This window comes from Tachyglossus aculeatus, chromosome 4 (assembly GCF_015852505.1).
Source record: "Tachyglossus aculeatus isolate mTacAcu1 chromosome 4, mTacAcu1.pri, whole genome shotgun sequence".
In the NCBI taxonomy this organism is placed as follows: Eukaryota; Metazoa; Chordata; class Mammalia; order Monotremata; family Tachyglossidae; genus Tachyglossus; species Tachyglossus aculeatus.
Genome location: NC_052069.1, coordinates 135,040,972 through 135,063,880, shown reverse-complemented (window position 1 = coordinate 135,063,880; position 22,909 = coordinate 135,040,972). Strand labels below are relative to the sequence as shown.

The following is a 22,909-nucleotide window of genomic DNA, read 5'->3' as shown; positions in this document are numbered from 1 at the left end:
TTGATTGATGTGGTGGAGCTGGGATTTGAACCCATGACCTCCGACTCCAAAGCCCAACTTGTACTTCCCAAGCGCTTAGTCCAGTGCTCTGCACACAGTAAGCGCTCAATAAATACGACTGATTGATTGATTGATGTGGTGGAGCTGGGATTCGAACCCGTGACCTCCTACTCCAAAGCCCAACTTGTACTTCCCAAGCGCTTAGTCCAGTGCTCTGCACACAGTGAGCGCTCAATAAATACGACTGATTGATTGATTGATGTGGCGGAGCTGGGATTCGAACCCGTGACCGACTCCAAAGCCCAACTTGTACTTCCCAAGCGCTTAGTCCAGTGCTCTGCACACAGTAAGCGCTCAATAAATACGACTGATTGATTGATTGAGGTGGCGGAGCTGGGATTCGAACCCATGACCTCCCACTCCAAAGCCCAACTTGTACTTACCAAGCACTTAGTCCAGTGCTCTGCACACAGTAAGCGCTCAATAAATACGATTGATTGATGTGGCGGAGCTGGGATTCGAACCCGTGACCTCCCACTCCAAAGCCCAACTTGTACTTCCCAAGCGCTCAGTCCAGTGCTCTGCACACAGTAAGCGCTCAATAAATACGACTGATTGAGGTGGCGGAGCTGGGATTCGAACCCGTGACCTCCTACTCCAAAGCCCAACTTGTACTTCCCAAGCGCTTAGTCCAGTGCTCTGCACACAGTAAGCGCTCAATAAATACGACTGATTGATTGATTGAGGTGGCGGAGCTGGGATTCGAACCCATGACCTCCTACTCCAAAGCCCAACTTGTACTTCCCAAGCGCTTAGTCCAGTGCTCTGCACACAGTAAGCGCTCAATAAATACGACTGATTGATGTGGCGGGGCTGGGATTCGAACCTGTGACCTCCGACTCCAAAGCCCAACTTGTACTTCCCAAGCGCTTAGTACAGTGCTCTGCAAACAGTAAGCGCTCAATAAGTACGATTGATTGATTGATGTGGTGGAGCTGGGATTCGAACCCGTGACCTCCGACTCCAAAGCCCAACTTGTACTTCCCAAGCGCTTAGTCCAGTGCTCTGCACACAGTGAGCGCTCAATAAATACGACTGATTGATTGATTGATGTGGCGGAGCTGGGATTCGAACCCGTGACCGACTCCAAAGCCCAACTTGTACTTCCCAAGTGCTTAGTCCAGTGCTCTGCACACAGTAAGCGCTCAATAAATACGACTGATTGATTGATTGAGGTGGCGGAGCTGGGATTTGAACCCATGACCTCCCACTCCAAAGCCCAACTTGTACTTACCAAGCACTTAGTCCAGTGCTCTGCACACAGTAAGCGCTCAATAAATACGACTGATTGATTGATTGAGGTGGCGGAGCTGGGATTCGAACCCGTGACCTCCGACTCCAAAGCCCAACTTGTACTTCCCAAGCGCTTAGTCCAGTGCTCTGCACACAGTAAGCGCTCAATAAATACGATTGATTGATGTGGCGGGGCTGGGATTCGAACCCGTGACCTCCGACTCCAAAGCCCGGGCTCTTTCCACTGAGCCACGCTGCTCCTCCTGTGACTTGCCCAGCTGGGAAACCATCATCCTCATCAATCGTATTTATTGAGCGCCTACTGCGTGCAGAGCACTGTACTGAGCGCCTGGGAAGGACGAATTGGAAATGACATGCCCACGGTCACACGGCTGACACGTGGCGGAGCCTGGATTAGAACCCAGGTCCTTCTGACCCCCCCCAAGCTGCTTTTCTAACCCCCCTTTAAGAACTTCCTCCGGATGCGAAGCAGTGTGGCCTAGTGGCTAGAGTCGGGGCCAGGGAATCGGGGGACCTGGGTTCTAATCCTGGCTCCGCAAACACATCTGCTGTCGTCATCATCATCAATCGTATTTATTGAGCGCTTACTGTGTGCAGAGCACTGTACTAAGCGCTTGGCAAGTACAAATTGGCAACATATAGAGACAGTCCCGACCCAACAGTGGGCTTACAGTCTAAAAGGGGGCAAGTGGGTTCGGTTCTCTGTCGATCAATCAATCGTATTTATTGAGCGCTTACTACGTGCAGAGCACAGAGTGCTTTCTCTGTGCCTCTGTCGCCTCATTTTATAAATTAGGGATAAGACTGAGCGCCAACTGGGGCCCGGACTGTGTCCAATTTGATCTGCTTGTATCTACCCGGCGCTTAGTACAGTCTTTTTACACCATTAAAACCCCCCAACAAAAACAAAACAAAAAATAAAACCCCAAAACTTTCACGCTCCGCGCCCCGACTGGCCGTGCTTCTCAACGCGGACGCAAAACTGCCCCTCGATGGGAGACAGTCGGGCCCGTCTCTCTCTGTTGCCAACCTTGGACTTCCCAAGCGCTTAGTACGGTGCTCTGCACCCGGTAGGCGCTCAATAAATACGATTGAATGAATGAATTCATTTCCCACCCTTAAGACGCGGGAACTGAGGCACAGAGGAGTTACGGGACTTGGCCGAAGTCACACAGCAGGCAGGCTCAGAGCTGGGTTTGGAGCCTTTCTTCCCCCTCCCCATCTTACCTCCTTCCCCTCACCACAGCACCTGTATGTGTATATATATATATATATATATATATATTTGTGTGTGTGTGTGTGTGCGTGTGTGTTTGTACATATTTATTACTCTATTTTACTTGTACAAATTTATTCTATTTATTTTACCTCCTTCCCCTCCCCACAGCACCTGTATATATATATATATGTGTGTGTGTGTGTGTGTTTGTACATATTTATTACTCTATTTTACTTGTACAAATTTATTCTATTTATTTTACCTCCTTCCCCTCCCCACAGCACCTGTATATATATATATATATATATATATATATAAATTTGTACAAGTAAAATAGAGTAATAAATATGTACAAACACACACACACACACACATATATACATATATATGTGTGTGTGTGTGTGTGTGTTTGTACATATTTATTACTCTATTTTACTTGTACAAATTTATTCTATTTATTTTACCTCCTTCCCCTCCCCACAGCACCTGTATATGTGTGTGTGTGTGTGTGTGTGTGTGTGTTTGTACATATTTATTACTCTATTTTACTTGTACAAATTCATTCTATTTATTTTACCTCCTTCCCCTCCCCACAGCACCTGTATATATATACATACACACACACACACACATACATGTATATATATGTATATATATATGTGTGTGTGTGTTTGTACATATTTATTACTCTTACTTGTACAAATTTATTCTATTTATTTTACCTCCTTCCCCTCCCCACAGCACCTGTATATATATATATATATGTATATATATATATATGTATATACATATATATATGTGTGTGTGTGTGTGTGTTTGTACATATTTATTACTCTATTTTACTTGTACAAATTTATTCTATTTATTTTATTTGGTTTATATGTTTTGTCTTGTTCTCTGCCTCCCCCTTCTAGACTGTGAGCCCACTGGTGGGTAGGGACCGTCTCTCTATGTTGCCAACTTGGACTTCCCAAGCGCTCTGCGCACAGGAAGCGCTCAATAAATTCGATTGAATGAATGAATCTCCTAGTTTACTGCTGGAGGGAAGCTAAAGAACAGGTTTCTGATGATTACTCTGTAGAAGTAATATATGTATATATATATATGTATATATGTTTATATACGTATATGTTTGTACATATTTATTACTCTATCTTACTTGTACATATCTATTCTATTTATTTCATTTTGTTAGTATGTTTGGTTTTGTTCTCTGTCTCCCCGCTTTTAGACTGTGAGCCCACTGTTGGGTAGGGACCGTCTCTAGATGTTGCCAACTTGGACTTCCCAAGCGCTTAGTGCAGTGCTCTGCACACAGTAGGCGCTCAATAAATACGACTGATTGATTGACTGATTAGAAGTAGCGATCGCAGTATAAGAGCCCCTTCCTTCCTCTCCCCCTCGTCCCCCTCTCTGTCCCCCCCCTTCTTACCTCCTTCCCTTCCCCACAGCACCTGTATATATGTATATATGTTTGTACATATTTATTACTCTATTTATTTATCTTACTTGTCCATATCTATTCTATTTATTTTATTTTGTTAGTATGTTTGGTTTTGTTCTCTGTCTCCCCCTTCTAGACTGTGAGCCCGCTGTTGGGTAGGGACTGTCTCTAGATGTTGCCAACTTGGACTTCCCAAGTGCTTAGTACAGTGCTCTGCACACAGTAAGCGCTCAATAAATATGACTGATGATGATGATGGCAAAGGGGAGCGAAGTCTCCCCCTCCTCCCTCGGTCTGCATTCATTTAATTCCCACTGTTGGGTAGGGACCGTCTCTCTATGTTGCCAACTTGGACTTCCCAAGCGCTTAGTACAGTGCTCTGCACACAGTAAGCGCTCAATAAATATGACTGATTGATTGAATTCATTCCATCGTATTTAGTGAGCGCTTACTGTGTGCAGGGCACTGTACTAAGCGCTTGGGGGAGGATGACGCGACGATGAACAGACACATTCGGGGCGGGGTTCACTCTGCCGCCTGTCCCAGCGGCAGACCTGTCTGGTTGACTCTGGGGCCGTTAAGGATATAATAATAATATTTGTACATATTTATTACTCTATTTATTTATTTTATTTGTACATATCTATTCTATTTATTTTATTTTGTTAGCATGTTTGGTTTTGTTCCCCGTCTCCCCCTTTTAGACTGTGAGCCCACTGGTGGGTAGGGACTGTCTCTAGATGTTGCCAATTTGTACTTCCCAAGCGCTTAGTACAGTGCTCTGCACACAGTAAGCGCTCAATAAATACGATTGATGATGATGACGATGATGATAATGATGGTACTTGTTAAGCGCTATGCGCCAAGCACCGCGTGACCCTGGGCGTGTTCCTTGGCTTCTCTGCGCCTCAGTTCCCTCATCTGTAAAATGGAGATTAAGTCCGTGAGCCCCGTGTGGGACACGGACTGTGTCCAACCTGATTACCTCGTATCGACCCCAGTGTTTAGTCCAGTGCCCGACACGAACGTAGTAAGCGCCAAACATTACCATAAAAACAACAAAAAAAACCTCACCTCTAGACCCTAAACTCGCCTCTAGACTCGAAGTTCATCCCTAGACTGTAAGCTCGTTGAAGGTGTGTAACGTGCACTTAATCTAAGGCTCTGCACACAGTAAGCACTCAATAAATACTCTTTTAGACTGTGAGCCCACCGCTGGGTAGGGACTGTCTCTAGATGTTGCCAATTTGTACTTCCCGAGCGCTTAGTACAGTGCTCTGCACACAGTAAGCGCTCAATAAATACGATTGATGAATAAATACGACTGCATGAATGAATGAATACAAGCCGTTGGCTAGGGAACGTGCTCGGGTCAGAGGCTGCTGACCCTTTTCAGGGGCTGTTCGCAGACGCCCGGGACGGTGGCACCTTGGGGATCCCGGCCCCAATCTTCATCAGCCAGTCATCATCATCATCATCAATCGTATTTATTGAGCGCTTACTGTGTGCAGAGCACTGGACTGAGCGCTTGGGAAGTCCAAGTCGGCCACATCTAGAGACAGTCCCTACCGAACAGTGGGCTCACAGTCTAAAAGGGGGAGACAGAGAACAAAATCAAATATACTAACAAAATAAAATAAACAGAATAGATATGGACAAGTAAAATAAATAAATAAATAGAGTAATAAATATGTACAAACATATATACATATATACAGGTGCTGTGGGGAAGGGAAGGAGGCAAGATGAGGGGGATGGAGAGGGGGACGAGGGGGAGAGAGGCAGCGCTGGTCTAGTGGAAAGAGCCCGGGCCCGAAAGTCAGAAGAACCTGGGTTATAATAATAATAATAATGGCATTTATTAAGCGCTTACTATGTGCAAAGCACTGTTCTAAGCGCTGGGGAGGTTACAAGGCGATCAGGTTGTCCCACGGGGGGGCTCACAGTCTTCACCCCCATTTTACAGATGGGGTAACTGAGGCCCAGAGAAGTGAAGTGACTCGCCCGAAGTCACCCAGCTGGCAAGTGTGGCGGAGCCGGGATCTGAACCCACGACCTCCGACTCCAAAGCCCGGGCTCTTTCCACTGGGCCACGCTGCTTCTGATCCCGGCCCCGCCACCTGCCTGCTGGGTGCCCTCGGGCGCGTCACTCAACCGCTCCGTGCCTCAGTTACCTCATCTGTCAAATGGGCGTGAAGACTGTGAGCCCTACTGTATCCAACCCAGTTTGCTTGTATTCACCCCGGCGCTTAGCTTGGTACAGTTCCTGGCGTATAGTAAGCGCTCTAACAAATGCCTTAAAAAAAATTTAAAAAGGACTAGGAAGCGAAGCCTAAGGGGAGCACTTTTCTGTGGGTGGAAGGGGCAATCCCTGCCTTCCAGGAACCTCGGGGGTCTTGCGGACAAACGGTGTCATTTGGGAACGCTGCTTGTGACCTCCCCTGCCAGCCACTGGCTACAACGTGGGGCCGACTTGCCCTTGACCAGAAGCCCCAGCCCCAATCAATCACTCAATCAATCGTATTGATTGAGCGCTTACTATGTGCAGAGCACTGTACTAAGCGCTTGGGAAGTACAAACTGGCATCACATAGAGACAGTCCCTACCCAACAGTGGGCTCACAGTCTAAAAGGGGGAGACAGAGAACAGAACCAAACATACCAACAAAATAAAATAAGTAGGATAGAAATGTACAAGTAAAATAAATAAATAAATAAATAGAGTAATGAATATGTACAACCATATATACATATATACAGGTGCTGTGGGGAAGGGAAGGAGGTAAGACGGGGGGATGGAGGGGGGACGAGGGGGAGAGGAAAGAAGGGCTCAGTCTGGGAAGGCCTCCAACCAAGCTGGGGGTCCGCACCAATCTGTGGGGCTGTAGATTTCACCCTCCCCAAAGGGCGCTTTTTCACGGTAAAAAAAACATGACATTTTGAGTGGTGATTATTATTTTGCTTTTTGAAACCGGTTACATAATTCCGACGCAGGACGACTTCACGGCGAGTGTCTCTATGGACGCCCTGACCGAGAGGAGCCAAAGTGATCGGCCCCTTCCTCACCTCCCATCCAAACACACGCTTACAACTCGGTCTGCACACTTTGCTCCTCTAATGCCGACCTTTTCACTGTCCTTGATTCCCCCTCCTTCCCCTCCCCACAAATATGTTTGTACATATTTATTACTCTACTTCACTTGTACATATCTGTTCTATTTATTTTATTTCATTTATATGTTTTGTTTGGTTGTCCGTCTCCCCCTTCCAGACTGGGAGCCTGCTGTTGGGTAGGGACCGTCTCTATGCGTTGCCAACTTGGACTTCCCAAGCGCTTAGTCCAGTGCTCTGCACACGGTAAGCGCTCAATAAATACGATTGATTGATTGATTGATTGTGTGGAGCACTGTACTAATAAGCGGTTGGGAGCTTATTAGCTTATTAAATACGATTCAGTGAATGAATGAATGAATTTATCTTGCCCACGCCCTGCCTCTGGGCTGGAACCCCCTCCCTCTTCAGATCCAACAGATAATTAGAAAGGCAGCGTGGCTCAGTGGAAAGAGCCCGGGCTTTGGAGTCAGGGGTCGTGGGTTCGGATCCCGGCTCTGCCACATGTCTGCTGCGTGACCTCGGGCAAGTCACTTAACTTCTCGGAGCCTCGGTTACCTCATCTGTAAAAATGGGGATGACGACTGTGAGCCCCACGTGGGACAACCTGATCACCTTGCATCCCCCCAGTGCTTACAGTGCTTTGCACATAGTAAGTGCTTAACAAATGCCATTATTATTATTATTATTATTATTATTACTCTCCCACCATTAAAGTCTTATTGAAGGCCCATCTCATCCAAAAGGCCTTTCCTGACTACGCCTTTCCTCTTCTCCCACTCCCTTCTGCGTCGCCCTGACTTGCTCCCTTTATCCATCCCCCTTCCCGACCCCACAGGAATTATGTACATATCTGTCATATGTACATATATGAGGTCTGCATTCCAGGCCTTACCCTGTAATTTATTTATATTAACGTCTGTCTCCCCCTCCGAACTGTAAGCGCGTCGTGGATGGGAAATGCGTCTGTTCTCTCCACCTCTCTCCAGCGCTTCGTACAATGCTCTGCACACAGTAAGCGCTGAATACAAGTGATTGATTGATGTTGATTCTACAGACGCCGACATCGACTTTGAAATTTTACCACCCGGATGTTCAATCCCAACTTCAGCTGACCTGGAAGAACCGGGACAGCTCTGCCCGGCAATTTAAAGCCCCTTCTAGCAATGAGGATGTTTTAACCCTGTCATAAAGTCAAAGGGTGAGCTCTGCACACAGTAAGCGCTCAATAAATATGACTGATTGATTGATTGAGCTTAAACCACGCCGTGGCTCCCTTGACCGACGAAAAGACCCGCGCCCAGGGGCGGAAGAGTTCAAATCTAGGATTAAAAGTACCTGAAAAACGTCACAAAGAACTGTACCAGGTCCATAAAGTTGCTGTGCTGAGAGAACGCAATCTGTAAAGACAAATAAAGGTTTCGGGTTAATGCCAGATGTTTGGAAATTGAGAAATGTCCACTCGTCACTTCACGGGGTCAATCCCTCCTTGGATCCCTTTCAAGGGGAATGCTTCTTCAGTTCTATCAAAATTGGATGAGGTCTGCCGAGGTTCGTTGGAAGATCTGCTTTCCCCGTTAATTCCCGGTTCCACACGAGACTCTGAGTGACGGCACCGGGGCGTTCGGGGGGAATCGGGTTCGAGGAGACCCCTCCCGCACCCCCAGGAGATTCCCAATCCCGGGCAGTGGTAATCCAGTTTGACCAAGAGGCACTGAGGAAACTGGAAAATTAGAGGGTAGCCTAGTGGAAAGATCCCAGGCCTGTGAGTCCGAAGGACCTGTGTTCTCATCCCGGCTCCGCCGCTTGTCCGCTGGTGACCTTGGGAAAGTCACTTGACTTCTCTGGAGGTCTGGAAAATGGAGATTTAAGTGAGCCCCATGTGGGACAGGGACTGTGTCCAACCTTGTAACTGCCCCGGCACTTAGAACAGTGCCTGGTCCGTAGTAAACGCTTAATGGATACCATAAAAAAAATCATCGATCGTATTTATTGAGCGCTTACTATGTGCAGAGCACTGTACTAATAAAAAAATGAAAAATGGGATAATAATAATAATAATGGTATTTGTTAAGTGCTTACTATGTGCAAAGCACTGTTCTAAGCACTGGGGGAATACCATAAAAAAAAGAAAAAATGGGATAATAATAATAATAATAATAATGGTATTTGTCAAGTGCTTACTATGTGCAAAGCACTGTTCTAAGCACTGGGGGGATACCATAAAAAAAAAGAAAAATGGGATAATAATAGTAATAATAATGGTATTAAGTGCTTACTATGTGCAAAGCACTGTTCTAAGCACTGGGGGGATACCATAAAAAAAGAAAAAATGGGATAATAATAATAATAATAATAATAATAATAATAATAATAATGGTATTTGTTAAGTGCTTACTATGTGCAAAGCACTGTTCTAAGCACTGGGGGGATACCATAAAAAAAAGAAAAATGGGATAATAATAATAATAATAATAATAATGGTACTTGTTAAGTGCTTACTATGTGCAAAGCACTGTTCTAAGCACTGGGGAGGTACAAGGTGATCAGGTTGTCCCACGTGGGGCTCACAATCTTAATCCCCATTTTACAGATGAGGTCACTGAGGCACAGAGAAGTGACTTGCCCAAAGTCACACCGTCACAATTGGCAGAGCCCGGATTTGAACCCACGACCTCTGACTCCAAAGCCCGGGCTCTTTCCGCTGAGCCACGCCGCTTTGGATGAGCTGAGGATGAAGGGGTCCGATTCCATCATTCTGAACGCCTGACTACGACGCCCAGGGATCCATCGAGCAATCAACTATATCATCATCAATCGTATTTATTGAGCGCTTACTGTGGGCAGAGCACTGTACTAAGCGCTTGGGAAGTCCAAATTGGCAACATATAGAGACGGTCCCTACCCAGCAGTGGGCTCACAGTCGAAAAGTCTTCAGGTGCCGGAGAACCGCTTCCTTCGGCTCAGACCCCCGGAAACGGGTTTCGCCTTGGTGCGACTGCCCCCGGGGCGGTGCCAACCTGAGCGCGCGGACACGGGAGAGTGGCTGCGTTTTCCAGGATTTCGGAAACCGGGCTCTCCCAAACTACTCCCCGATGTGAAAGGAGACACTTCGGGAGAGGGAGGGAAGGAGCGTCCGGGGCGGCCAAGAACAAGACGGCGGGAGCCGCTCCGAAGGAAGCAGCTGCTTCCCATTGCGGGGGGGGGGAACGACCCAGAAAACATTTAACCGTTCTCCGGATTAAGCTCTCCAGCTTCCAGAAGATCGGGAAAGCCAGAAAGACTAATAATAGTCACGGTATTTGTTAAGAAGCGCTTACTATATGCCAGGCGCCGTACTCAGCCCTGGGGTGGACAGAGAAACGGCGTGGTACAGTGGTTAGAGCCCAGGCTTGGGAGCCGGAGGTCATGGGTTCTAATCCCGGCTCCGCCACTTGCCTGCTGTGTGACCTTGGGCAAGTCGCTTCTCTTCTCTGGGCCTCAGTTACCTCATCTGGAAAACAGGGATAAGACCTGAGAGCCCCACGTGGGACAGGAACTGGGACCAACCTGACTGCAGCGCTCCGCACACGGTAAGCGCTCAATAAATACGATTGATGATTGATGATGACTGGCTTGTATTCATTCATTCATTCATTCAATCGCATTTATTGAGCGCTTACTGTGCGCAGAGCACTGTGCTGAGCGCTTGGGGAGTACAAGTTGGCAACGTAGAGAGACGGTCCCTACCCAACAGTGGGCTCACATCTATCCCAGTGTTTAGTAAGGTGCCTGGCACGTTGTATGTGCTTAGTAAGTACCATAAAAAAAATACAGTGAGACCTTGGGCAAGTCCCTTCACTCAGCCTCAGTTCCCTCATCTGTAAAATGGGGATTGATAAGAGTGAATGAATGAATGAATGAATGAACGGAAGCCACGGCCTCAGGCTGACGTGCTGGAGACCTCAGGCTGCACATCCATGTCTACCTGTATATATGTATACCTGTATATATGCTTGTACATATTTGTTACTCTATTTATTTTACTTGTACATATCTCTTCTATTTATTTTATTTTGTTAGTATGTTTGGTTTTGTTCTCTGTCTCCCCCTTTTAGACCGTGAGCCCACTGTTGGGTAGGGACTGTCTCTAGATGTTGCCAACTTGGACTTCCCAAGCGCTTATTACAGTGCTCTGCACACAGTAAGCGCTCAATAAATACGATCGATGATGACGATGATGATGCTCCAGCCGTCCCCCGTGGGCCAATGTCTCATTCCCTGGGGTGACGCGCTTGACCGCCCACCCGCTACTTGCTCAACGCTTCCTCCCGGCCTCAGCGCGGCAATGTGGCCTGATGGCAAGAGCTTGGGCCCGGGCGTCACGGAGGACCTGGGCTCTTCCCGCGGCTCTTCCCCTTGTCTGCTGCGTGCCCTTGGGCAAGTCACTTACCTTCCCCGGGCCTCGGTTTCCTCCACTGTCAAAATGTGGCTTCAATCTCTGTTCTCCTTCCCGCTCAGACTGTGCGTCCCGGGCGGGACGGGGACTGAGTTAACGGGGGCTTCGAACAGCGCTTGACATCCAGTAAGCGCTTAAAAAGATACCCCGATAATAACAGTAATGATCCCAACTCCACCAACGCTGGCCTGGAGTGTGTTCACTCCAAAGTGGGGTTGCGGAGCCCCTTTGGTAGATAATAATAATAATAATAATGATAATAATAATAATAATAATAATAATAACAATAACAATAAAAATAGGCATTTGTTAAGCGCTTACGATGTGCAAAGCACCGTTCTAAGCGCTGGGGAGGAAACAGGGTGATCAGGTTGTCCCACGTGGGGCTCCCAGTCTTCATCCCCATTTGACAGATGAGGTCACTGAGGCCCAGAGAAGGCAAGTGACTTGCCCAAGATCACACAGCAGACATGTGAGCCCACTGTTGGGTAGGGACCGTCTCTATATGTTGCCCATTTGTACTTCCCAAGCGCTTAGTACAGTGCTCTGCACATAGTAAGCGCTCAATAAATACGATTGATGATGATGATGAGTCAGGATTCGAACCCCTGACCTCTGACTCCAAAGCCCGGGCTCTTCCCACTGAGCCACGCTGCTTCTTTAGGTAGCCCCAACAGATCAGAGACGGCAGCGGATGGGCTGCGGCATCACAGCTTGTTCCGGGAAGGGCACGTGTCTACGAATTCTGTTGCACTGCCCTCTTCCCGGAGTTTATTCCAGTGCTCTGCACACAGTAAGCGCTCAGTAAGTACCACTGACTGCTGTACTAAACTCCAGGGCCATACACATAGCCCTACTTTATTTATGTTAACGTAGGTCTCCCCCTCTATACCATAAACACCTTACAGGCAGGGAATGTGCCCATTAATTCTGTTATAATGCCCTCCCCCAAGTGCTTAATAATGATAATAATAATAATAACGGCATTTGTTAAGCGCTTACTATGTGCAAAGCACTGCTCTAAGCACTGGGGAGGTTACGAGGTGATCAGATTGTCCCATGCAGGGCTCCCAGTCTTCATCCCCATTTTACAGATGAGGTAACTGAGGCCCACAGAATAATAATAATGGCATTTGTTAAGCGCTTACTATGTGCAAAGCACTGCTCTAAGCGCTGGGGAGGTTACAAGGTGATCAGATTGTCCCATGTGCTTAGTACAGTGCCCTGCACAAAGTACACCCTCAGTCAATATCACCGATTGCTGGGCAGACCACTGTACTAAGACCATATCCTTATCCATAATTATTTGTGGATAATTAAATAAAAAAAAAAACTCCCCCTTTTAGACTGTGAGCCCACTGTTGGGTAGGGACTGTCTCTAGATGTTGCCAACTTGGACTTCCCAAGCGCTCAGTACAGTGCTCTGCACACAGTAAGCGCTCAATAAATACGATTGATTGATTGTTGATTGATATTAACGGTCGTCTCCCCCTCTAGACCGTAAGCTCGTTATGGGCAGGGGCTGCGTCCACTAATTCTATTGAAATCCCCTCTCCCTGGTACAATGCTCTGCACACAGTAAGCGCTCACTGAATACCACTGTTCGTTTCCTTCATCGGGCAGGGAAGATAAAGGGAAATAAAGGGATGGAAATAAAGGGAAAATAAAGCTCCCCTGCTATTGTGAGACTTTTTAGTTTTCCTGATTTTCCCATCTCAAAGACGGCCGCCTCCGGCTCCGCTCCATCCTCCGGCTCATACGGAGCGTGGCGATCCCGCTGCGCTCCGTTCGAGCGGCGGGCCGGGCAGAGATGCTCTACTTTTTTCCTTTTTGGGGGTATTTATTTTTGGGGGTATTTATTTTTATTTTCTTTTTGGGGGCCTTCTATGCGCCAGGCGGTGTACTAGGCCGCGGGGGGGGTCGGACGCAGTTCCTGTCTCCCTCGCGGCTCTCGGTTTTCATCCTCATTTTCCCGGGGAGGCCCGGAAAAGTGAGGGGAACTGCTCAAGGCCACCCGGCAGGCAAGCGATGGAGCCGGGATTAGAACCCAGTCATCATCATCATCATCAATCGTATTTATTGAGCGCTTACTATGTGCAGAGCACTGTACTAAGCGCTTGGGAAGTACAAATTGGCAACATACAGAGACGGTCCCTACCCAACAGTGGGCTCACAGTCCCGGGCTTCATCCACATGGCCAAGGGGCTGTTTCTGGCCCGGCAACCTCCATTCATTCATTCGACCGTATTTATTGAGCGCTTACTGTGTGCTTTTCTAAGAACTCAGGAGCGTCCAATACAACTACACACAAACACATTCCATGTCTGCAATGACCTTACAGTCTGTAGGCCCTAAGGCAGGGAGGCAGCAAGAGGAGGCCTAGTTGCTGCTCGTATTGTACTTTCCCAAGTGCTTAGTACAGTGCTCCGCACACGGTAAGAGCTGAAAAGAATAAGACAGAATGAATGAATGTCTCCCCCTTTTAGACTGTGAGCCCACTGTTGGGTAGGGACTGTCTCTATATGTTGCCAATTTGGACTTCCCAAGCGCTTAGTACGGTGCTCTGCACATAGTAAGTGCTCAATAAATACGATTGATGATGATGATGATGAACCCAGCTAGCTGGGAGAATGCCCACGGTCGGGAGGGTTTGGACCCCGCAAGAAACAGGCTCAGGGGTTTCCGGCGGTTTCTGGTGAGTTTCCAGGTTGCCCCGCTTGACGGTTTGCGTGGGATCTGTTCCTAATTACGGCCCCAAAGGGCGAGGTCCTGGTTCAGAGCCACCGCTCCCCCGTGTTTACACCGTCCGCCGGTCCCCCGCGAGCCGCAGGTCCGCGAGGTTTCAGCTTCCCAACCGAGATGGGCGGAGGGGAGGGGAAGCGGGGAAGGGCTTTTGTTTGTCGGAACTGAAAACCTCCGGTGAAATTTCCCTCAACGGCCTCCCGCTCCGTGGCTGGAAACTTTCCGCTCGCCCTTCCCCGGCGAGCCCCTCGACCCGTCCAGGTTTCCGTTCCGGGGGCCCCGTCTTTTCTGCGGAGGTGGACGGGATGGGAGAGGGCGTCCCGGGCCACCTGCCCCGGCCCATCGAACTGCCGGGAAGCGTCGGGAAGGGGCCCGGGCCGAGCACGGCTGGCCCCGCGGACATTCCCGGCACGACTCACCTGGCGGACCCCACGGGGCATTTCCTGAGAGGCCCCGGACGTGGCCTTTCCTCACCGGGTCTGGTCCGGACCCCGGCCGAGCCGGGGAGGGGTGGGCTCAGACAGCTTCGCCCATCTTCCGCGCTCCGGCTTTCCTAGCGGGACGGCCCCTCTTCCCGGAGTGGTGGAGAGGGTAGGCCATCCCAAACGGGCACGCTTTTTCCAACCCCTCCGGAGGGGCCGGAGCGGGCGGAGCCGCAGGGAAGGGAGGGAGGGCGGGAGTCGGCGCTGGCCGAGGCACGGCTAGGCCGAGCACAAAAGCCCGTTCATAGGCCGGGCGCTCCTTTCAGCAGGGAAGGGAGCCAGGAGCGTCGGGGAAGCTTTCGCCGCGGTCACTCCGGAGCGGGATCCGAGGGCTCGGCCGGATGGGCCGGACACGTGGCCGGCTGGGGCCGTTTGGGGAGTCGGCTCCGGCCGGGGAGAGCGATTTCTCCTCCGGGAACACGCCTCCGGTTCTCCTACCACGGGCGGCACTCTTGGGTGGGAGCGGCCGACGAGAAATAAGACGGCACGCCACGGGGCCGGCCTTTTTTGGGTGTGGACTGTGGCTCCCGTCTCGGCCTTTTCGGCTGCACATTGGCTCGCAGGTGAGCCATGCCGTCATTCACCCTCTCCTTCGGTCGTATTTAGTGAGCGCTTATTGTGGGCAGGGCACCGTACTAGGCATTTGGGAGAGTCCAAATGAACAAGAAACAGGCCCATTCCCCGTCCGCTTACGAGCTTACTAAGTACTAAGCACTTGGGAGAGTCCAACAGAGCAATAACGGACACAATCCCTGCCCACAGGGAGCTCACGGTCTAGAGGGGGAGACGGACATGAATAGAAATCAATAAATGACAGACGGGCACTGAAGTGCTGTGGGGCTCGGTGGGGCAATGGAGAAAGGGAGCAAATCAGGGGGACTGGGAGAAAAAGAAAAGAGGGCTGAGGGAAGACCTCTTGGAGGAGATGAGCCTTCAATAAGGCTTTGAAGGAGGGAGAGTAACTGTCTGTTCTTTGAATGTGAAGGACAATGTATATATATACAATATATATATTTGTATACATATAGATCTCTTTACATTTATATATACACATGCAGGTCACTCTCTACATATATATATGTATGTATACATATATGTGTGTGTGTGTATATATATATATGTATGTATACATATATACACACACACATATATATATGTAGAGTGACCTGCATGTGTATATATAAAGAGATATATATATTATATATCTACATATATATATATATGTAGAGAGTGACCTGTATGTGTATATATAAATATAAAGAGATCTATATACGCTCAGTAAGCGCTCAATAAATACGATTGATGATGATATACATATCTACATACATACAAATACACACACACATAAGAGTGTCTTAGTGGGTGCAGCCCAGACCTGGGCGTCGGAAGGACCTGGGTTCTAATCCCAGCTCCACCAATCAATCAATCAATTGTATTTATTGAGCGCTTACTGTGTGCAGAGCACTGTACTAAGCGCTTGGGAAGTACAAGCTGGCACCACTTATCTGCTGTGTGACCCCGGGCAAGTCACTTCACTTCTCTGGGCCGCATCAGCTCAGCTGTCAAATGGGGATGAAGACTGTGAGCCCCATGTGGGACAGAGATTGTGTCCAACTTGATTAACTTTTACCTAGAGTTTAGAACAGTAGTCGGCACACAGTACCATCATTATATATACATAAAATTTAACAATTACCACAATTATACATACATAAAATACAACTACAAATATAAAATACATACAAAGCTGTCTCCTCTCTCTGTGTACTCTGCAGAGAGGTGGGCAGAGGTCAGTGGTCAGCGCACAGGGGAGGTCTCCACCGAGACCGTTGGACTGCAAGCTGGTTGGGGTCAGGGAATGGGCCTACCAACTCTGTTACACTGGACTCTCCCTAGCGCTTAGCACAGTAGGCTCTGCACGCAGAAGGTGCCCAATAAATACCGCTGCTTGATCGATTGACTGAGGGTGCCTGCAGCCTAATCTGGACTTGAGACAGCGGAAAGGCTTGGAAGCAGCAGCCCAGAGAGAGAACTGAAGAGGTCACCTCCCGCCGACGGCTTTAGCCACGATGACCACCCCCTTCCCGGCCGTCAATCAATCAATCAATCAATCGTATTTATTGAGCGCTTACTATGTGCAGAGCACTGTACTAAGCGCTTGGGAAGTACAAATTGGCATCACATAGAGACAGTCCCTACCCGATAGTGGGCTCACAGTCTAAAAGGCCGTCCCCACCTCGCTCCCATTTCCCCCCACGGCCACCTGGCTGGAGGAACCGCTGTCTGTTGCAGGGCAGCGACAGGACCCCCGAAGACCCGACGGCTCCTTTCCCACCCGGGCCGGCGGATCTCGGAGCAGGGCCGGCCCCGGCGCCCCTTCCCCTTCCTCCTCTCCACCGGCCGGGGTTGAGGTGGGGGGGCTTTCCCCTGCCACTCGGCTCTCCGCGCTGCCCAAAGCTCCAGAAGGGCTACCCAGACCAGAATCGAGGTTCCTCATCAATCGTATTTATTGAGCGCTTACTATGTGCAGAGCACTGTACTAAGCGCTTCCTCGTTCGGGGAAGCAGAGGCATTAGCACCCCGAGGGCCCAGTGTCCGAGACCGCGTCGGCCCATCGTCCAACACACCCTACGCTCTCTCTCCACACCATCTTTCCCCACGCCGCTCTCTGGAAAACCCCCCCACCCGAACATCCGCTCTCCTCCCCTTCTCCAACTCCCCAAACACCCCTTCTTTCCAGCTTCTTCCCACTCAGGCCTACGAGACGGATGAGCACAGAAGCAGTGGGACAGAGCCCAGGCCTGGGAATCAGAAAGACCCGGTTTCTAATCCCAGCTTTATGACTCTGGACAAGTCGCTAGGCTTCTCTGGGCCTCAGGGACCTCATCGGTCAAGCGGGGGTGACGACGGTGACAATTTGCTTGTATCTATCCCAGCGCTTAGTACGTGCCTGGCATGCAGTAGGGCTTGACAAATACCATAAATTATAAAGGCCGCAGAAGCGCTGTTTTCTATAACCGACTCAACACCGACAGTGTGCCGCGGTCTACCCATCTCCACGGTTTCTCTTAGGACCAGCCTGGAAAGAGGCAGCCGAGCGTGGTACCGGAGGGGTGGAAAACGACTCCAGCCGTCAGGGTGGGCATCAGGGCAGGCGCCGGACTAGCCTACCTATCGGGCTCCCTTGCAGCTTTAAGATCCCAAACTTCACCAGCGACTCTCTCGCCAAGGCAGGCCTCACTCCTGCCTCCCGGCTCTGAAAAGTCCTCACCCAGGCCGCGTGTGACATCCTCTTACCATTATCACTATCGTCCTTGTTAAGTGCTTACTCTCTGCCGAGCGCTGTTCTAAACACTGGGATAGATACAAGTTATTCAGGTTGGACACAGTCCCTGTCCCACGTGGGGCTAACACTCTCAATCCCCATTTTACAGATGATGTAACCGCGGGACAGCCTCTATTACTATTATTATTGTCCTTGTTAAGTGCTTACTATGTGCCAAGCACAGTTCGAAGCCCTAGGGTAGATACAAGGTAATTGGGGTGGATGCAGTCCCTGTCCCACATGGAGCTAACCCTCTGAATTCCCACTGAACGGATGAAGCAACTGAAGCCCAAAGAAGTGAAGTGACTTGACTAAGGTCATCTAGCAGACAAGCGACAGGGCCGGCATTAGGACCCAGGTCCTTCTGGCTCCCAGGACCATGCTCTATCTGTCAAGCCCAGCTGCTTTCCGCCCCAAATCTTCTCCTTCCCCAGACTCAGTGCTGGGGGAAGCCAGAAAAACACCATGGCAACCTTAATGCCCCGGGGCACGTTGCTTCCCGTGATCGCGGGTGAACCACAACGAAGCTCCAAGCGAAGACCAACAGTTTGACACATCCGAAGGGGTCAGGGCGCGATGCCTTCTAAGAGCACAAGACAGTGGAGCTGTGCCTGGCAAAATTAGGGCCGTTACGGGCCGAAGAAATTCAGTGTAATGGGTCACCAAACGTAGGATAAAGGCTGAGGGGAAATGCCTGTCGCCGCTGCTCTCCTCTTGGCTGGGGGACACCCGTGCCGGTCCAACCGTTCCCAACGGGAACCATCATCCCGCGGGAGGAGAGTCTCCACGCCTCTGGGTTGAGGGCTTAAATAGCGTCGGAGATCTTATTTCCCCTGGGTTGCGGGATTGACAGAAGCAAGGATTCTTTACTATTAATGTTTTTTATGTGAGGTAATAAATGTTGGCTCACCGCGACGCTGAATGTCGTGGTTTGTTCCGTCTGTACAGCTGAGTCACGGACCCCGCCCCCGTCCCTAATTACCATCCATCGTATTTATTGAGCGCTTACTGTGTGCAGAGCACACTCTGTTGGGACGTAACGGGGGTGGAGGAGAGGAGTGAGCGAGAACCGGCAGCAAACCCGCGGCCTACGAGGAAGCAGCACGGCGTGGTGGATAGAGCACGGCCCTGGGGCTCAAAAGGTCATGGTTTCTAATCCCGGTTCCACCACTTGACTAGTGTGACTGTGGGCAAGTCACTTCACCTCTCTGGGCCTCAGTTTCCTCGTCCGTACAATGAGGATTGAGACTGTGAAGGCCACGTGGGACGGGGACTGATTTGCCTGTATCCACCCTGGTGCTTAGGACAGCGTCTGGCACATAGTAAGCACTTAAAAAATACTTCAATTGCTGCTATAACTACCAGAGAAGTTACTTAGATCGGGGGATCAACTGTGTCTCCGTATTGGGGTTCGGGGGACGCCACCTGATTATCAAACGCAACGGGGGGATAGGAAGAGCTGGACGTCCCGACGGAGCGGAGTGAGACTCCGGCTCTTCCCCATCCCCGGCTCCGAGGGGCCCGACGTGGAGCGCTTACCTGGATTTTGATGGGCCAGGTGAAGTTGCTGACGTACACGAAGAACGTGATGTTCGGGTGGCTGCGGAAGTCAAACTTCTCATTGGAGAAACTGTCTTTGTACTCCTTGATGTTGCCCTTGGCCACGACGGGCATCTCCTCCCCGGCCTGGGTCCCCGCTGTACCCGGGGCGGGGGAAGGAAGCGGGGCGAGAGGCTTTATTAGTACGGTGTCTCATCTCGGTGGCATTGGGGATGAAGACTGGGAGCCCCACGCGGGACAACCTGATCCCCTTGCATCCCCCCCAGCGCTTAGAACAGTGCTTGGCACATAGAAAGCGCTTAACAAATGCCATAATTATTATTATTATTGAAAGGAGGCCCGCAAAACCTCGGCCTCGCCAGCCTGAAATGCCAGCCAGAAACAGAAGCTTACGCTCTGATTCCTCACCCAGGATGGCCCTGGAAATTTTTATCCATAATAGGATATTCGTTAAGCCCTTACTATAGGTCAGGCAGGCGCTGTACTAAGCGCTGGGGTGGACACAGGCGAATCGGGGTGGACGCAGCCCCTGTCCCATGTGGGGCTCCCGGTCTCAATCCCCACTTTACAGGTGAGGTAAGTGAGGCACAGAAAAGTCAAGCGACTTGCCCAAGGTCACACAGCAGAGAAGTGGCAGGGCTGGGATTACAACCCACGATCTTCTGATTCCCACCCCTGTGTTCTATCCACGACACCATGCCGATTCTCAGATATCTATCTATCTATCTATATATATATAATTGTTATTGTTATTAAGCCATAATTTGAATTCAGAGTTCAATCTGTACCGCAATTCTTCTGTGGAGGAAAGTATATATATATATCTATATATATCTATCTATATATCTATATATATATATAGATATATAGATAGATAGATAGATATATACACACACATATATACATATATATGTATATATATATGTATGCATATATATTTTAGATGGATATTATATATATAGATATTTATATATGGATTATAGATAGATATTTATATATAGATTACCATCATTACTATCACCTGCATATATGCACATATGCTTGTACATATTTATTACTCTATTTATTTATTTATTTTACTTGTACATATTTATTCTATTTATTCTGTTAATATGTTTTGTTCTGTTCTCTGCCTCCCCCTTCTAGACTGTGAGCCCGCTGCTGGGTAGGGACCGTCTCTATATGTTGCCAACTTGGACTTCCCAAGCACTTAGTACAGGGCTCTGCACACAGTAAGCGCTCAATAAATACGACTGAATGAATGAATGAATCATTACTATTATTATTTTTATGCAAGGTAATTGGATTGGACACGGTCCCTGTCTCACATGGCTCTCATGGTCTAGGGAGGGTGGGTATTGAATCCCCATCTCACAGAGGAGGCAAGAGACACAGGGAAGTACAATGACTTGCTCAAGGTCACCCGGCAGGTAAGCGGCAGAGTTGGGATTAGAACTCAGGTCCCGTGACACCCAGGCCCTCTCTACTAGACCACGCTGCTTCTCTCGAAAATGAGCATAAGTGAGATAATAATAATAATGATGATGATGTTGGTATTTGTTAAGCGCTTCCTATGTGCCAAGCACTGTTCTAAGCGCTACGGTAGATACAAGGTAATCAGGCTGTCCCACGTTGGGCTCAAAGTCTTCATCTCCATTTTACAGATGAGGTAACTGAGGCCCAGAGAAGTCAAATGACTTGCTCAAAGTCACACGGCAGACAAGTGGCGGAGCCGGGATTAGAACCCATGACCTCTGACTCCCAAGCCCGGGCTCTTGCCACTGAGCCACGCTGCTTCCCAAGATATAATAATGGCATTTATTAAGCGCTTACTAAGTGCAGAGCACTGTTCTAAGCGCCGGGGAGCTTACAAGGTGATCAGGTTGTCCCACGGGGGGCTCCCAGTCTTAATCCCCATTTTACAGATGAGGTAACTGAGGCCCAGAGAAGTGAAGTGACTTGCCCAAAGTCACACAGCTGACAATTGGCGGAGCCGGGATTTGAACCCATGATCTCTGACTCCAAAGCCCGGGCTCTTTCCACTGAGCCACGCTGCTTCTCATGTAATGATGGTATTTTGTTAAGCGCTTACTATGTGCCAAGCGCTGTTCTAAGCGCGGGGGAGGTTACAAGGTGATCGGGTTGTCCCACGGGAGGCTCACAGTCTTCACCCCCATTTTAGAGATGAGGGAACTGAGGCCCAGAGAAGTGAAGTGACTTGCCCAAAGTCACACAGCTGACAGTTGGCAGAGCCGGGATTTGAACCCATGACCTCTAACAGCGCTTAATCAATCAATCAATCAATCGTATTTATTGAGCGCTTACTGTGTGCAGAGCACTGTACTAAGCGCTTGGGAAGTCCAAGTTGGCAACATATAGAGACAGTCCCTACCCAACAGTGGGCTCACAGTCTGAAAGACTGTGGCATTATAAATGGCATTAATAAATGCCATTATTATTATTATTATTATATCTTATCTTGGGAAGCAGCGTGGCTCACCGTGGCAAGAGCCCAGGCTTGGGAGTCAGAGGTCACGGGTCCTACTGATGATGACGATGGCATTTGTCAAGCGCTTACTATGTGCAAAGCACTGTTCTAAGCGCTGGGGAGGACACAAGGTGTTTAAGTTGCCCCGCGTGGGGCTCGCAGTCTTAACCCCCATTTCACAGATGAGGGAACTGAGGCTCCGAGAGGTGAAGTGCCTTGCCCAAGGTCATGCGGCAGACACGTGGCGGGGCCGGGATTCGAACCCCTGACCTCTGACCCCGAAGCCCGGGCTCTTTCCACTGAGCCACGCTGCTTCTCTAATCACGTCTCCGCCACTTGTCCGCTGTGTGACTCCGGGTAAGTCACGTAACTTCTCGGTGCCTCAGTTCTCTCACCTGGGAAGAGCCCGGGCTAATATAATAATATTATATTATATAATATATATATATAATATTATATTATATATATATAATATATATAATGAGATAATAATAATAATATATATAACGAGATAAAGTTGGTATTTGTTAAGCGCTTACTACGTGCAAAGCCCTGTTCTAAGCGCTGGGGGAGATACGAGGTAATCAGGCTGTCCCACGAGGGGCTCACAATCTTGATCCCCATTTTCCAGATGAGGGAACTGAGGCCCAGAGACGTGAAGTGACCTGCCCAACGTCGCACGGCTGACGCGCGGCGGAGCCGGGATTTGAACCCGCGACCTCCGCCTCCAAAGCCCGGGCTCTCGCCACCGGGCCACGCTGCCAAGTTGGGGAAGTCGGACAGCCGG

At 49.3% G+C, this 22,909-nt stretch overlaps 1 protein-coding gene across 2 annotated transcripts in view; it reads right to left on the bottom strand.

Annotated features, from left to right (window-relative positions):
• Nucleotides 1-22,909, bottom strand: part of ATRN (attractin) — a 207,032-nt gene that overhangs the window by 8,945 nt on the left and 175,178 nt on the right. Inside the window, exons 24-26 of one of the 2 annotated variants that reach the window (XM_038744637.1) lie at nucleotides 19,614-19,771; nucleotides 8,426-8,487; nucleotides 7,611-7,650 (exon numbers count right to left, since the gene is read on the bottom strand). In XM_038744637.1, coding sequence (XP_038600565.1) covers nucleotides 7,647-7,650; nucleotides 8,426-8,487; nucleotides 19,614-19,771 — 224 coding nt within the window. In that variant the 3' untranslated portion in view covers nucleotides 7,611-7,646. Of the gene's footprint in view, nucleotides 1-7,610; nucleotides 7,651-8,425; nucleotides 8,488-19,613; nucleotides 19,772-22,909 lie in introns of those variants that run through there. The other variant, XM_038744636.1, reaches the window with a different exon arrangement.